The sequence below is a fragment of the Petromyzon marinus genome, chromosome 15, assembly GCF_048934315.1.
Source record: "Petromyzon marinus isolate PM22_M1 ecotype Great Lakes invasive population chromosome 15, UKy_Petmar_22M1.pri1.0, whole genome shotgun sequence".
In the NCBI taxonomy this organism is placed as follows: Eukaryota; Metazoa; Chordata; class Hyperoartia; order Petromyzontiformes; family Petromyzontidae; genus Petromyzon; species Petromyzon marinus.
Window position 1 is genome coordinate 14,010,130 of NC_133681.1, and position 17,534 is coordinate 14,027,663.

Here is a 17,534-nt window from a genome sequence, read left to right on the forward strand (position 1 = left end):
CAATAAGCAGATCGGTCTGGTTTCCAGACAAATATTAAACAGCTGCACATGTTTAAGCGAACAAACTCTGGACTCGCTTCCAAACTTCTGGGTCTCATCAGCAGGGTCAGGCCTGTTAAACGAATGCTGCTCTGATACCACGTGTTATTGGCAACTACTGCATATCATATATAAGCAGTGATCCTGAAACCCCAGGCCTCATGAACCTCCATGGTGCGGCTTTCCCATAGTTTACCAATATTCTCCGTTCGTACGCAAATCAAAGTCTCTGCACACTGCATGCACCCGTCACTGGTAATCACAGAGGTCAGCATAAAACTGGAGTTTGAGAAATACTTGGTAAATGTTATCTCCATATATATAAAAGGCAAAGTTGTGAATATGTGTGTCTGTTCAAAATGTTTAGCGTACTTCCTGACATTCAACAAACTTGAAATTTGCCATGTGGGTACTTTCCAGACTCTACACCATGCAAAAATTCTAAAAAAAATACACTTTTGTTTTTGTCTGGGGGGGGAACTCAATAATGCATATTATTTGCACGGCAAGTGAGCTGTGACGTCAAATCTGTCACGTGACCCGCACACGTGGAAGCGTAACGCATTGTAGTGTAGCGGTTAGCGCTATGCTGCGAACCCGGCGACCCGAGTTTGATTCCCGCTCACGGCCACCACCGGTGACGATTATTTTAACCGCTCCTGGGCCTCCTCTAGGTCGACACAGCCTAAAACGAGTAACTGCTGTGGTGTGTGAACATAGCCACTGGGGAGACAAAGGCGGCCGGGCGTGGTGGATCCAAGTCCCGGGCGAAGCCGGGTAGTACAGCTAGTTGGGAATAAGGACAGTAGAACGGTATAATTTTTGAACAATTGGAACAATTTAAAGACATTGCTTGGTGATGCTGCTGCTGCGTTGACAGTGGTGCCCAAGCACAAGTAACAACAAACTAAAACTCAACGCATTTGTCAGTAACACTGCCTTAAACGCCTTAAAGGCAGCGCTATTGGTGAATGTGTTAAGTTTTTTTGTTATTAAAACTGCTTAAACAAAAATATGTTTTGTTCTCAAATTTCCGTTACACCTAGCTTCACTGAGTCATCGTGTGGTATTGAAGACGTTTCAATTTTAGCAATGATTGTGATGTTGCATTCATCACATTTATTGTTAAGTTGATCCACAACCAACAACATTGTCTTTGTGTCGTGTGATAGTCGTGAATCTTTTGCATAGAACCATTTAAGTAGAATGTTTCGGATGGGTTTATTTTAAATAAAACGTTACAAGGTTAAGGTAAAAGAACACGCGAAAAATAGCTTACGTGGTTTTATGCAACTGGCCAAAAAAAAAGATCGATGACAATATCATCCTGAATGTGCGCGATCTTATCGGATCTCCAAAGCTAAACAGTGTTGAGCCTGGTTAATACAGTACGTGCAAGGGAGACTGCCTGGGAATAACAAGTCTTGTAGGTTTGGGCTTCGAGGTGGCCAGGAGATTGTAGTTTGGCAATGGATTTTTTTAATTTATCTTTGCAGAGCTTTTAGGGTTATCCCCTCGTTTTTTATTGTTTTTTTTTCTCCCCGGTTTCTTTCCACGTTGAGCCAGACATCCGTTTACAGAATTGGTCAAATTGCCCAAAATGCAGGACTTATCTGCAAAAGAGTGTTGAGCCTCAGTGAGGCCTCCCTGGGTAAATAAGGGCATCATTATTATTATTACTAATAACTCAGCTCTATTGCCCGTCCGTGTATCTGCTGGACCATCTGTGAAAAAGAGCTTGATTGTTTCATCGGATTCCTCCAGTATAAATAAATATTCTGATTCTCATCCAGGGCCTTACGTGGTGGAGCAGGCTCACTGGGAGGTCATGGAGGACTGTAACGTGCGTCTCATCTGCAAGGTGCAATGTTGTGCTCTCTACCAGAGAGTCATGACAAGTCCTACTACTGCCTCGGTTCTTTTTTTGTTGCAGTTCTGCTGTATAACTGCCCGATATATTTTCGGTTTCTACCGTGTCTTATTTTTTAAAGAGCTTCATAGCTCGTCAGATTCCTCCAGTATGAATAAATATTTTTATTATGTTGGCTATGGGGTCCCATATTTCGCTCCACGTGCTGGGAGATCTAATTCCTAAAGAAGCTCACAGCACGTGGAGTGAAACGTCGAACATCGTGCCAAACAGCACACGGTGCAAGCCTAAATAAAAATACAACAGATAATAATAATAATAATGACGAAAATATTTTCTTGTAATGCACTCCAATATTTTTGCAAAAATCTAGGTGTGCATTATCGAATGACGATAAACAACACAAACAATTATGCAAACAAAAAACAGACGACATTAAGCGACGACACACAAAAAACAAAAGCCTCCTGCAGTAAAATGAAACTGTTTCTTGAAAGGAAACTAGTGTGAAAAAACGAGTCTTGGGATTTGTTTTACAGATGCCAACACTCGTAGACTCGCTGATGTTCACAGGCAAGTGCGATCCAAAGCCTTGGTGCAATACTGGCAAACATCTCCGTGCCTTGGACTCACAAACTTCAGGCATCGTTTCAGTGGAGAGTTGTTGACAGCCTCTGTATATCTACAGTAACTGGCCACAGAAATATGCAGGCGCTAAATGATTGAGCACGTTGTTTGCAACCAGACCTCCTTTAATCCAATCAACACATTAAGTGGATGGAGTGGTGGAGGCATGGTTAGCGCACTGCGCTATGAACCTGCCAACCTGAGTTCGATTCTTCGTCAAGGCTAACATAGATGGCGAGTGATATCTGAACCGGTCCTGGGCCTCCCCACCCTCCCATCACCAACCCGCACTGCCCAGCGTGGTTGAGTACGGTCAAACAAACCCACGCGACAGGCACGCGTGGGGTGGGAAGAAGCCTTCATCCAGCAGCGGGTTGACAAACACGACCGTGCGTCATTGTGAAACAAAATGCCGTAATCGATCAAAATGCTCGAACACACGGGCGAGCAGCAATCCGCTTGTGCACGCGCGATCTTCGGCACGGGGACATCCGTGTGGCTCAGTCCGTTCCGAGGGAGACAATGACGCAGCTCCTGTTCTGTGCACAGGTGTCGAACATCAAGAAGCAGACGAGCGCCGTGTGGTTCAAGGACGGAAAGCAGATCATGGTGGATGAGAAGCACGACTTTAAGGATGGAATCATCTCTCTGCACATCGCCAAGGTTTGTGCGAACAGCGGACACGAAGCCTGAGGACTTTTGAAAAGTCGGTGCGTACGGCAGTGGCCAGGCGTGGTGGTGCTCATCCTGTAGGCCAGGTAACTGATTGGTGGACTCTGCTGAGAGTACGTGATCAATATAAATTACTATTTGGATTTTATGAAGAAAAGAAACATTAATCTCAAGATGCTGCACAAAGCAAGTGGAAATGTGGGTATCCTGGGTAAAGTATGAGACGTAACTTTGTTTTACTTTATGGAGTCGACGGCATGGACAGCTGCGGGAAGGCAGTTCCAGATGATAGTGGAAACAGAGGAGATGGAGTCACATTCCGGTGAGCTAAGGTCACCTGGGGGTGGCTTCGACGGAAAGCCCTCGTCTGCTGGGGCAGGAGTGAGAACGAAGTTCCAACGGGCAGGGGCTCTGTTATTTCTCCCATGGCCCCGCTTAATTAAACAAAAGGTGATAATCCACGCGGGCGAATGGGAAGGGGAAAAAAAAAGTTTGGCAGTGAGCCGTGCGGTCGAAGGAAAAGCAAACATCGCCATCACTCGACGGGGGGACCACCATTGATTGCAGATAATTTCACACACACACACACACATCGCGCGCGCGTGAAGTTCGCGAGCGTGATTAATGGCGAACGAGCGACGACGCGGCCGCCGGGGGGTGAGGGTGGAACGATGACGAGTGACGCTCGGCGGTGGCCTGTTTGCAGATCACCAAGCGAGACGCGGGGGTGTACAAGCTGCAGCTGAAGGACGAGCGAGGGGACGACTCGAGCGTCCTGCAGTTCACCGGCAAGAGTGAGTGAAGCTCCCCGCGGCTCGCTCGCTCGCTCGCTCGCTCGGCGCACGCCACGATCCAGCCCTCATTGGCCACCAGCGGAAGGTTGAAAAGCATCCGTTGTGACGTCTATTTGGAATGCCTAAATACGATGCAAAATTGATAATGACGAAATTTTATCGGTCGAACGATCACAAAAATCAGAACCCCCCTAAAACACCGTTTTAAGACCCAATATAGGCTGAGTAATGTATTTTATTTCGTGCATAAAAGACGAAGATAAATGGCAGAATAATTAATTTGAACTTCGTGCACTAACGCAGTTATTGTAGTGCGGTGCCTAGTACAGCTGACAAGTCACAGGAACCGTTCATTGGTAGCTAAACATAACGTACAACGATTGTAAGCATTTACTGCCCTGTGTTTCAATCCTCGGGTGGATGGAGGCCCTTCCATGCCAGTCGAGAGGTTTGTTTGACCATACTTCACCGTGCTGGTCAGTGCGGGTTGATGAAGGGAGGAGGCCCAGGACTGTTTCGGACATCACTCGCCGCTTATGTTCGTCGTGGCCGGGAATTGAACTCTGGTGTTGCCAGGTCCAAATGCGCTGGTGCACTAACCGCTGTTCCACCACTCCAGCAACATATTGTATAATATAAGTTTACAAACACATTTAGAAGTGTCTGAAAAGACTGTCCAGGGTGCTTCAAAAAAAGTAAACGCTGAAATGTGACTATCGTTTTTAATGGGAAAAGAACGGACAATACACTGTCACATGATAACAAATGTAATGTTAATAGCTGCAAAAAGTCAAAGAGTCTCCCACTTAAATTTTTATTTAAAGCTTTCGTGACTGCAGGGATTAATATTATTGGTTCTTTCGGTAAAGTCACCACGTAGAAGGGAAACAATAAAATAATAAAAATATAAAACAATAAAATTCTCACGACGTTTCGAATGCAACACAAGCAATCATCATCACGTGTGAAAACCACAACAAGAAAATTTCAAAAAAGTGGCGGGTTTTTTTTCTCCAAGACAGAGGTTCTCTGCAAGCCATCTGGCTACCATGAGAGATTCGTTCAGGAGGCTATCCACATATACAAACACAGACAATTTGAACCGAGAAGATGGATTCTGGCTTAGCAATCATTGGAAGGATTTGATACACCATTTCGGGTCTTAATTGATTGATCACGCTTAAGGTGGCTTTCAGACCGCATCCATTATTTTTCGTCTCCCCCCTCCTCTTTTCCGAACACAGATGGACTGGTCCATCTGAACAAACTGTCAAATCGCTCTCCGTGGTGCTAACGTTAAAAATAACCGCCACTTTTTTCAAATTTTCTCGTTGTGGTTTTCACACCTGATGATGATCGCTTGTGTTGCAGTCGAAACGTCGTGAGAATTGTATTGTTTTATATTTTTATTATTTTATTGTTCCCCTTCTACGTGACTTTACCGAAAGAACCAAGAATATAGTCTCCCACTTGTTCGCCATCATTGCCAACACGTCGGCATTGTTGCACATTCTCAGAAGTGTTTAAAAAACAAACACTTGAAGCCGCCTGTATATCCCAAATATATACATGCGCATGAAATTAAAGATACCAAGAGACGCAAATACAGACACATAAACTGTCCGCTGCTGCGCTGCACGGAGGTCGCAGACGTTGTCGGCGGCGGTGCTGGGGACCCCATCGCTGTGGTACCGTTCTCCCTCCTGGCTCCAGCCCCTCGCTTCCCCCCTTTGTCTTCCCAATGCAATGTTGGCTGATGACCTTTCAGCCCCCCCCCCGCCGCCCCCCCCCCAGTTTTCTGTCGCCCACTCAACTACGACCAGGCCTATCCCAATCCCTCTTTATCGATCCATCTTGCTTTAGCTGCATCAAAACTACACCACGTACAATAGCCCAATTATTTATTTCAAATTATTGTCCCGCTATGTGCAATTGTATAATTGCTGCCTTGCAAAGGCGCTATATGAATCTCATTTAGATAAGATGAGACAAAGACATATGTAGGCACATAGACACACATATACACGTGATTTTTGTTATTTTATTTTTTACCTACGTGACTTTACTCAATAGAACCAAAGAGTACGTGTCACCTGTCTGTGTTTACCCTGCACACGCTGAATTCCTTGATAATTGGAGTAGCCGCCACATGAAGAAACGTACTGCATTTTGAATTGTATTTTGAAGATGCAGAACTGCAAAATACTGCAATAAAAATATATTTTAATTACATAATGCCCTTGCAAATGTACATGGGATATAAGACGTACAATGTTACTTTGGACAATTTTCACCACCCTTACTTTCTAACCGTTTGACCGACTTGCAGTGCACTGTCAATACTATGCTTATCAATGCATTATTGATAGTGATGATGATGATGATTAAGATTTAAAACAGTAAAATTGATTTTAAATACTGCCCAGCTCTAGGTACAATTATGGAGCGATACCAACCTACAATCATCCACGTTCTCACGGTGCGACACCGTGTTTGTCAACAACACTCTGATTTGTAACCCACGTGGGCAATTAACAACATAATCTATGTTTGGACACCGATCTATACTGCAGAGAATAAGTTCAAATGTTATATATGTATAAGGCGTGATGATTGTTCATAATTCAACCACCTCACGAAACGTAGCCACTGGGAGTCATTGATATTGAAAGTCATAGATATTATATACAGATGATGACAGGATTGTCAGCGAAATGTGTTCTGTTGTTGTGGTTTTGTTTTGGCAGCTTTTGATCAAGCCATTAAGGAAGTCTGCAAAATGATTGGTGAGTTGGTGTGGGCTCTCCCTTGCCGTTTCTAGCTCCCCATCTCACTTTTTTGTTCTTGAATGAATCACTAAACACCCGCAATCGACGAGTCATCCATTCCCCACTGTACATTCGCTCCACTGCGTGGATTTTTTTTCCTCCGGGTCCTCTGGTTTTGTCGCTCCACATTTAGAAACAGGCATTGAGATTATTTCGATTAATTTGGCGCTATAAATGTCCAAATGACGGGCCACTATTTTTTAGCTATAATTTGTGGCCAGGTTGCTTCTCTCAAAAACCTTTTCCTGGTTGGATGGGGATGGTTAAGTTGTATTTGTATGTGTGTGGGTGATTTGCTAACATTTTTTTTACTTTGCACTACTTTCCTGTGTTTGTACTGTTTGTTGTTGTAACGTTTTTACCCTCTCCTACTGAACATCTATGAAAAATAACTTTATATCTCATCGCATTCCTCCAGAATGCACCTCGGCATCAACAATGTTGTCTCTCTCGCAATTTAATTTGTCTTGTCGTTTTACTTTTTCACTGTAGATCAGTGCCAACACTCTTAAGTGTTGTGGACTGTCCCACAGAAGCAGATATCATAGAACTACTGAGATCGCCCCATGCCGTATAACAAACCTACTACAGTAAACCAGTAATGTCTGTCCTTAACGCTCGTGACGTCACGCCACATTGATCAGCCCCCCTCATTAATAATCATGAGCAGGTGACGTCCTCCAAATGAACCCCCCCCCCCATTATTGCCTAGTATAATGAGCCAAGAATGTCTGTGTGCAACGCTCTTGACGTCACTCCACGTCGACCAGCCCCCCTCATTAATAATCATGAGCAGGTGACGTCACTCCACATGGAGCACCCTCCCTCATTAATAATCTTGAGAAGGTGACGTCACTCCACATGAAGCACCCTCCCCCCTCATTAATAATCATGAGCAGGTGACGTAACCCCACATCGAACAGCCCCCCTCATTCATAATAATTAGCGGGTGACGTCACTCCACATGGGGGGGGGCGAGGCGCCTCCTCCTCCCCCCTCCTCGGCGTCAACTGACAACCCTCACTACAAAGGCAGAACCCTCACGTCACGTGATCTCCGTAACGCTATTGAGACATAGAAGTAAAAAGGACGTCGTGATGTACAAGGGATTATAACCTTTAAATGAAATAGGTCTGGGTCACCGCACCCTTACAAATTGCACACGAATTGATGCAATGAATATATCACGTCGTGGTCTGTGCTTTTCGCTTGCAAGTTTCAGATTTACTGCTATACAACCGTCCTTGGACGGGCAAAATGCTAGTAACATATATTGAGCCCAATCTCAGCACTGGAGAGTCACAGCAATAAGCTCATGAGGTCCATTAATTTACCTTAGAACAGTCTTATATATCTGCGCCCAGAACGGCAATGCCCTGGCCAACCACCCCGCCTGCTCTGATGAGTCTGGTGTGCCTGATATCGTTGATGCCCCTGGTAATGCCGTCCAGAACGCCAGGATGTCGCAATGTACGATGCGAGGGAGGATGTGGAATTAAACACATTTAACGGAATATATAACAAAAAATCAGACCTGGAATTTATTCCACTACCCATAACTCATTTATTACAAACTGAACTTTCTTCAGGGATGTAGGGTCAGTGATTGGCAACGTGTGTAGTAGACATTTGCGCGCTGTGCCTTGCCGTGCTCTGCCCACCCATGCCGTCCTTGCCACCGTTGTTCCCACTGCCCTCTGCTCGGCTGCATCCCTCCCAGTCAAGTCGGCCGCACCACTGAAAGCTCAGGCCACAGAGGAGGGAGTCCGCATTCATTCCACCGTCAAGCACTGCCTCCCCGAGGTGAAGAGCGTCTGGTTCCACGCGTAAGTGATTCGTTCACAGCGTCACAAAAACCCGCATCTCGCATCCTGCAGTCCAGATTTGAAAACGTTTCTTACGAATCTGCTTCGTGAGATGGTGTGCGCTTCACTTGTAGACCGATTTCGCGAGCACCCACGGAGATCTCACACCCTTTGCTTCAAGCGAACATTATTTTGCACGCCACGAATATTGCGCAAGTGGCTCTTGCGCAGTCAAACCGAATGCACAGCGGGTGACTGGTCCTCGCTGACGTGATGGCGGAGCAGGGAGAGCAAGCTCACCAAGTCGGAGCGGCTTGAGTTCGGCAGCTCGGACACGGAGCTGTGGCTGAAGATGAAAGCTCCCGTCGACAAGGACAAGGGCACGTACAGGCTGGAGGCCACAGGCAACACCGAGACGGTCAAACTCTCCATCGACCTCTCCGGGAAAGGTAACCTTGCCACGCATTCGGGACGCTGGTGGAGTAGCCGTCTGCAACCTGAGAAATGGAATGTTGGTCTCGACGAGCTCTCTTGTCGTCTCTGCGCGCTTTCTAGATGCGTATTTTTTTTCGTTCTGTTCAGCCCCCCTTTGCGCTTTACGGGATCAACAGCGTTTTATCTGCTTTTGCCTGTGTGGATGTCTGGCTGTTTTTTTATCTTCCGATAGACTCCTACGTACAGCATAAGGGAGCGCCCACTCGTTTTACAGCCATAGCTTGCAGGATTGTTATGAAATAACAACGCCTGAATGCATTTTCTTTAACCGCCTTTTTGTTTGTTCGCTCAAAATTGCGTGACTTTCACTTCCTTTCGTTCGCAGCCTTCGCTGGCTTGCTGGAAGAGTACCAGAAGCTCGAGTGAGTCGGCGTGCTGCTACAACAACACTCTCACGCCGGGTCAAACCCACAAACAGCGGTCGCGCTTCTCACTTGCCGTTCCGCGAGCGCCGTCGCTGCGCGTGCATTCTGAATCGGGAAGCGTGGCGCCCTTGGCTTCCTCCCGACGACCGGATCGCCTGGGACGCGCCCTATCCCGTCTGATCTGGGCGGCTAAGCAGGGTTAACCCTGGAGAGCACTCGGATGGGTGAACACCACAACGCGGTGTAGCAGGCGCTGTGCGCAGTTGAGGTGCAGGGCAGCAAAAGGCCCCCCTCCCCTCTACCTATCCGCCTTGTTCTGTTCACCAAAAACCCACAGTGACAAGCGTGAAGTTTGGTCAGATATACTTCACGGGCCTAACCAGGCGTGGATAAGGCTGTCGTCCAGCAGTGGGTCGACAAATCTGGCTGTGCATGTATTCATTGTGTCGTGTTTACCAGTTTGTGTCTTTGTTTAAAATTTGACTGCGAATGTTCTTCATTTTTGGACAGGCTTGCTGCTAATGCAGATAAAAGTGAGTATAGTGAGGCGAGGGAGTAGTGTTTACTAATGCCCTTAACCAACAGTGCCTGTGTGTGTGTGTGTGCGCGCGTGGGGAGCGGTGGTGTAGCGGTTAGCGCTACGCTGCGCTACGAACCCATCGACCCGGGTTTGATTCCCGCTCACGGCCAACATCGGTGACGATTATCTGTACCGTTCCGGGGGCCTCCCCTAGCTCGACTCAGCCTCAAATGAGTAGCTGGTGCGGTGTGTAGTAAGCATCGCTATAGGGGAGACAAAGGTCGGCCGGGCGTGGTGCTGGCCACCCACACCCCCTCGTGTGCCGGCCTTCATAGGTGCTCGCAAACAGCACTTTCCCCAACAGTCTGTTAAGGCTACACGGGGGGGGGGGGGGGGGTCTTTGTCTTTGTGTCACAACATTGTGCGCATTGTTCTCTCAGAATGATTTGCGGCCTGGCAATCTTTTACCCTCATCCAAGCCACTCATGGCAAAGGCATTCGTGCCATTCTTTGTGCACGTTGACAATATAGGCAGCGTGAGCTTGGCTTCAGCACTATATTGTGACATGATGTGATCCCCGCTGTCAAGAGATGTCGTCTGACACAAGAGTCGGTGATCGTGTTTGTGCTGATATCTCGCTGCTGCGTGTCATAATCTTTGAGGCCCTCGGAGATGATAAGTGCATCCGCGAAAATCAAAAGTCGCATGAGTGCGCGTGCATGTCCCGCAGACATACGTTGCCGCTATCGAGGCACGGATTATTTAAAGTGACATCAGTTGTCATGATACACTTGCATGCGTATTGTGTGTTGGATCGTCTGCAAGTGTGAAGGTTTGTCTTTACGCAATAGATTATTGCCTTGTCGTGATAACTGCCTCAGAAGCGTGGGTGTTTTTTTTTTTTAACGAGCAATCTTCAACAAAAGAAGTAAGCAAAAGTCTCGGATTTGTAACCCATACCCGATGCTGTACCTGCAGACAATGCCAGGATCGTAGGAGGGTTGCCTGATGTTGTCAGCATTATGGAAGGAAAGGTAAGGAATTGATGGACATTCACCAAAGCAGCTGCTGTTTGAACTTTAAATTGGAATGGAACCTCTGAAATCTGTTTTTGTCTTTGTTGTTGCATTGTTTTCTTTAGTAAAAGATTAAATAAAGTGGAGATGTTTGAATATTTCAAATATCCTGTAAAAATAAATAGAAAGAATTATGAAATTACTACCGTTTTTGAACAAGGCCGCAAACTCAAATATTCTCTATTTGCTGTGAGGTGCTGAACCACATAAAGCACAACCTTACATTTTTATAATGGCTAAATGTGAATTAGTTTGGGCTAGGACTAAAACTGCAGTTAAAGTTGACACTCGAGCCAGGGTTTTGGCCAAGGGATAAGGATAAAGACGAGGATAAAGCTAAATCATCAGGATTAACTCCAGGGTAAATAAGTCAAGGATTTAGGCTTAGGCAGGCGTTAGGATATCTGCGAAGCTGTAGGTGGCTTGGAGGGAATGACGCAGGCGTTTGGGATATCTGCGCAGCTGTGGGTGGGTTGGAGGGATTTGACGCGGATAAACCAAGGAGCATAAGCCATCGTGTGAACTCCAGTCATCCTCGCAGAAGCAGCAGCAGCAGCTTCTGGCTAGCCATAAAACAAACAGGGTCGCCACATCGCGCGCTTTCAGATGCGCTTCTGCTGCCATCTGGAACGCTATTTCTTTCCAATCTTTGGAAGCCATGGGAGCCATGCATTTTCAAATCTAGAATGAAAACTCAATTCTTTAGATGTTTTTGTGTTTAGCTTTTTTTTTGTCCTTCCCCTGCACCTCTGATTAACACGGGTCGGCTACTTATGGTGCGACAGAAGCTCAACGTGTATACCAACATTCCGTGCCCCACTTCTTAAATTAAAACTGTATGTTCTTTGGGTCTTTCGGTAAAGTCACGTAGATAAGCTCAAATAAAATAACCAAAAACTACGACGTTTCGATCACAACACACGCGGTCGTCATTCATTTCCTGATGACGACCGCTTGCGTTGCGATCGAAACGTCATATTTTTTGTTATTTTCTTTGAACCTATCTACGTGACTTTACCGAAAGAAATAAAAGAAACAATGAAAACACGACGTTTCGGAGGCAAAGCAAGCTTCCCTCTTCAGGTGGGACCAGTCACAGCAAAATCGCTGCACCAAGTGCAGCGATTTTGCTGTACCAAGTGCAGCGATTTTGCTGTGACTGGTCCCACCTGAAGACGGAAGCTTGCTTTGCCTCCAAAACGTCGTGTTTTCATTGTTTCTTTTATTTTATTTCAATGTATTTTCATTTGTTTTACCTACGTGACTTTACCGAATAAAACCAAAGAGTATGAATCCTTGCAGTTGCGAAAGCTTCAAATCTAGAATTTACCGAAAGACCCAAAGAATATGAATTCCTGCAGTCACGAAAGCTTTAAGTCTGAATTAAAACTGCATCACCTGCGCCCACCACTGCAAGCGTTGCCATCGTGGAAACTGCCTCCTTGCCGTTTGGTGCAGACGTTGAACCTGACCTGTTCCGTGGCGGGGGAGCCGGTGCCAGAGGCCACGTGGCTGAAACACGACAAAGTGCTCTCCAAGAGCGAGCACTACATCATCAATTTCGAAGAGGGGCGTTTCGCGAACCTCATCATCCAGAACATCACGATGGCCGACACGGGGAAGTATGGTATCGTAGTGAAGAACAAGTATGGCAAGGACACCGCCGACTTCACCGTAAGTGTCTACAAGGAGGGAAAGGAGATTGAGGAAACTTCAAAAAAGCCCAAGTACTCGCACAGCAGAAAGTAGCTCCTCAAAGTGGCCCCTCAAGGCCTTCAGAAAAGGCTTCTTTCAGCTGGATCTTTCTCAGCTGATCCTGTGCTCTCTTTGTTCAATTTGATATTTAGTAGAATTTTGCTGTGCTATTTCTTGATAAACAAAACAAAAAACCTGGCAATTTTATAGCCGATAAATCGGAGCTGATAATTCCGTTTTGACTAAAATTCTTTCCACCCGACCGTTGCTATCAAGAAAGAATATGTCCTCTACTTCCGCTTAGGTTGATTTAGAAAAAAAAAAACACTGCATGGTAAAGGTAATGTTTGTTTTACCTTGTTGCAAAATCAGTAATGAAATTAATTCATTATTTCATCAATTCATTGCTCCATTTATTCATTGCTTGATTTATTTTTCGGGAGTTATCTGCATTCTTGCTCTCATTTATTTTATTTAAAAGTTCCCTCCATTGGACGTTGCTCCATATTTACACTTAGCACACTCACTTAAGTCCAAAATGACTGATATCATCATAACACCGGTACACGCTTCCATGTGCAACGTATTTGCCCGTCCAGAATTTTCCATCCTACGTGCGAACGTGCTTGTGTGCATGACCGTATTGGCTTCTGTGTGCTCGACTGTATGTCAGATATGTACGTGTCATTGCGACAGTATTCCACTGTTGTGCAACATCGATTGGCAAGTGGGTATCATCGTTCAAGTAATTTTTTTTTGCCTCAGAGTATGATGTGTTAGCATGATGGAATTATGATTACGTTTTGGTTGGAATTGAAGTGATAACCCTCCTCAACACTTAAAACATAATGAGCATGTGGTTCTTGTGCTAAATGACATTGTGAACTTTGTAGCATGCTGTTTTGTTGTCCTCATTAAATTTGTTGTATTTCATAAACATGTTGTTGTCTTTCCTTTGTATGATTTGTATTTTTTCTCATCGCCTCTTAATTCTTGTTTAATTGTTTTTTGTCTGTTGGTGAACTTGCATTTTCCTTACGAATGCTGTCATTAACTCCCACGTCGTTTCATTAATGCCAATACTGTACAGGCATTTTTGTGACTAAGCACACACACACACACAAAAACCTTGCCTTGCTTACTTTGCGACGAGCTTCTGTGAGACTAAAAGGGGCCTCGGATGTTGAATTGTTTCCCAGTTGAACGCATCACCTCACCGCCTCTCTTTTAACGCGTTCAACTGTAACAAAACAGCATCGGGTCTCGTGTCTTGTAGCGAGCGCAGATTCCATCCACCCAGAAGAGTCATCATCCGTGGGGATATTTACATTTTGTTTTTATTCAGTTCTCAAGGAGACGGAGGCGAAACCTGGCTTGGGAGCCCCTCGTCTTAGTCCTGAGATCCTTGTTACAAATCTCTTCAGGGATGTTTCCAAGTGGGGATTTATGAGACCGTTCTCTATTTTTTTTACGAAGGGGTGCAAATCGTTAAAGCAGTCCTCATGTAAGCGCCGCGGAAACGGATGAATCTAGTTCACTCAAAGCAGATGAATCGGTTGTGAGCAATTCGTTTTAAAGAGCGGTAATTGAGAGAGAGAGAGCGAGTAGAATGGTCAATATGGTTTGTATTCGACGTAAAAAATTATGTGTTTACTGCAGACGTAAAGTTATGGGAGTATATTTTTCTAAATTGTATTAACAAAGTATAGGAAAGCTGAGATCCAGGGTTTATGGCGTTCAGCTGGCCTTCTGTAAGTACAGTGAGGGAAAAAAGTATTTGATCCCCTGCTGATTTTGTACGTTTGCCCACTGACAAAGAAATGATCAGTCTATAATTTTAATAGGTTTATTTGAACAGTGAGAGACAGAATAACAACCAAAAAAATCCAGAAAAAAGCATGTCAAAAATGTTATAAATTGATTTGCATTTTAATGAGGGAAATAAGTATTTGACCCCCTCTCAATCAGAAAGATTTCTGGCTCCCAGGTGTCTTTTATACAGGTAACGAGCTGAGATTAGGAGCACACTCTTAAAAGGAGTGCTCCTAATCTCAGCGTGTTACCTGTATAAAAGACACCTGTCCACAGAAGCAATCAATCAGATTCCAAACTCTCCACCATGGCCAAGACCTAAGAGCTCTCCAAGGATGTCAGGGACAAGATTGTAGACCTACACAAGGCTGGAATGGGCTACAAGACCATTGCCAAGCAGCTTGGTGAGAAGGTGACAACAGTTGGTGCGATTATTCGCAAATGGAAGAAACACAAAAGAACTGTCAATCTCCCTCGGCCTGGGGCTCCATGCAAGATCTCACCTCGTGGAGTTGCAATGATCATGAGAACGGTGAGGAATCAGCCCAGAACTACACGGGAGGATCTTGTCAATGATCTCAAGGCAGCTGGGACCATAGTCACCAAGAAAACAATTGGTAACACACTACGCCGTGAAGGACTGAAATCCTGCAGCGCCCGCAAGGTCCCCCTGCTCAAAAAAGCACATATACATGCCCGTCTGAAGTTTGCCAATGAACATCTGAATGATTCAGAGGACAACTGGGTGAAAGTGTTGTGGTCAGATGAGACCAAAATGGAGCTCTTTGGCATCAACTCAACTCGCCGTGTTTGGAGGAGGAATGCTGCCTATGACCCCAAGAACACCATCCCCACCGTGAAACATGGAGGTGGAAACATGCTTTGGGGGTGTTTTTCTGCTAAGGGAACAGGACAACTTCACCGCATCAAAGGGACGATGGACGAGGCCATGTACCGTCAAATTTTGGGTGAGAACCTCCTTCCTTCAGCCAGGGCATTGAAAATGGGTCGTGGATGGGTATTCCAGCATGACAATGACCCAAAACACACGGCCAAGGCAACAAAGGATTGGCTCAAGAAGAAGCACATTAAGGTCCTGGAGTGGCCTAGCCAGTCTCCAGACCTTAATCCCATAGAAAATCTGTGGAGGGAGCTGGAGGTTCTAGTTTCCAAACGTCAGCCTCGAAACCTTAATGACTTGGAGAAGATCTGCAAAGAGGAGTGGGACAAAATCCCTCCTGAGATGTGTGCAAACCTGGTGGCCAACTACAAGAAACGTCTGACCTCTATGATTGCCAACAAGTGTTTTACCACCAAGTACTAAGTCATGTTTTGCAGAGGGGTCAAATAGTTATTTCCCTCATTAAAATGCCAATCAATTTATAACATTTTTGGTATGCGTTTTTCTGGATTTTGTTGTTATTCTGTCTCTCACTGTTCAAATAAACCTACTATTAAAATTATAGACCGATCATTTCTTTGTCAGTGGGCAAACGTACAAAATCATCAGGGGATGAAATACTTTTTTCCCTTACTATATATACGTGTAACAATAGCAGCCCTGAGTTATGATCTAGGAAGCATTCTTTTTTAAATCATCATTGAAGACATTACGATGTTAAACTGATTTTTACCTTTTTGACCAATTGCTTTAACTTGCCTTTCCACTTACTGAAATTGACTCTTTTTTGTCAGTTTTTTTTCTTCTAGGGTCAACACAGGTGCAGCGATTACTGCAGATAAGTTAGACACAGCAATGGGACGTATTTATTAATTACATTTGTTTTCATAAGAAAGTTTTTTGGGTTAGATCGCCTTATTTATAAATGCGTCGCGACCCTCCACCACCCGACACGGCCAATCAGTAAAAAACGTGTCACGTTGACAAAAGACAAATAGTTCACTACTTTAGCCTACCGGTGTGTTGAAGAGTGAATCCACAACTCTCCCTCGTCATGGTTTATAATTAAATAAACACTCACAATAACAGTCGGCAGTAATCGTGGCATTGAGGCGCCTATAGCTATTAGGATGTTCGTTCAAGTGGCAGGCACTCTAATGAACATTGGCATTTTTGTTTACGTATCTGAGCCAACTGCCGTAGACAATCTACAGCATTGGAGGTGGCCGGGTGACTCAGATGTCATAGGTCAAAACACTGAGCTGGCACTGCTGCGACCCTGAATTCAAATCTGGACCCTCAAATGTAGTGAATGTATGGTCTCAGTCCAGCAATAGATGACTGCGCACAAAAATATTACATACAACTTTTGTCTTCAAGTCATTTTTGCTAAATTCCAGCTCTGAAAATGTCAAGTTATCCATTGCACTGTTATGTGAAGGACATTTCTGTCTCGCAGGCAATGTGTGAAAGTCTACCTCGACTGTGGATTAAGGGCCGTCCTCTCACAGAGTCGCACTGACCTGCGAGAATTCCGAGTTGATACTTCGTTTCAATACACAATATCAATAGCACAATTGGGCTTATTAAAGCGTTAATGAGAGAGGGGGGGGGGGGATTTGAATGGGTGTCTCCTCTAGCACTGCCCCATCTATACTTCATTGTGCGATTCAGTATTACTCCGACCTGATGAAGCTGTTTTTCAAGACGGGGCTAACACTTGGATATTGAGGACAAAGGGATCGCTGGGCTGTGTGTGTGTCGTGTAGCTGTTAGCGCTATGCAGCGCTACGAACCCGGTATCCCGAGTTCGATTCCCGCTCATAGCATCGGTGACGATTAACTGAACCGGTCTTAGGCCTCGAATGAGTACCTGGTGCTGTGTGTAAAAACATCACCACTGGGGAGACAAAGGCGGTCGGGCGTGGTGCTGGCCAACCACCCCTTCGTGTGCCGTGCCGGTCTTCGTGGGTGCTCGCTAACAGCACTTGCCCCAACAGTATGTCAAGGCTACACGGGGGATATTTGTATTTG

General features: G+C 45.3%; 1 protein-coding gene across 4 annotated transcripts in view; it reads left to right on the forward strand.

Moving 5' to 3' along the window:
• Nucleotides 1–17,534, forward strand: part of LOC116942703 (myomesin-1-like) — a 69,258-nt gene that overhangs the window by 49,191 nt on the left and 2,533 nt on the right. For 2 of the 4 annotated variants that reach the window (XM_032954961.2, XM_032954963.2), the window contains 10 exons: nucleotides 1,833–1,900; nucleotides 3,086–3,199; nucleotides 3,915–4,002; nucleotides 6,750–6,788; nucleotides 8,551–8,656; nucleotides 8,921–9,084; nucleotides 9,456–9,492; nucleotides 10,006–10,028; nucleotides 10,995–11,050; nucleotides 12,551–13,724. In XM_032954961.2, the coding sequence (XP_032810852.2) occupies nucleotides 1,833–1,900; nucleotides 3,086–3,199; nucleotides 3,915–4,002; nucleotides 6,750–6,788; nucleotides 8,551–8,656; nucleotides 8,921–9,084; nucleotides 9,456–9,492; nucleotides 10,006–10,028; nucleotides 10,995–11,050; nucleotides 12,551–12,841 (986 nt within the window). In that variant the 3' untranslated portion in view covers nucleotides 12,842–13,724. Of the gene's footprint in view, nucleotides 1–1,832; nucleotides 1,901–3,085; nucleotides 3,200–3,914; nucleotides 4,003–6,749; nucleotides 6,789–8,550; nucleotides 8,657–8,920; nucleotides 9,085–9,455; nucleotides 9,493–10,005; nucleotides 10,029–10,994; nucleotides 11,051–12,550; nucleotides 13,725–17,534 lie in introns of those variants that run through there. The other 2 variants (XM_032954962.2, XM_032954964.2) reach the window with 2 other exon arrangements.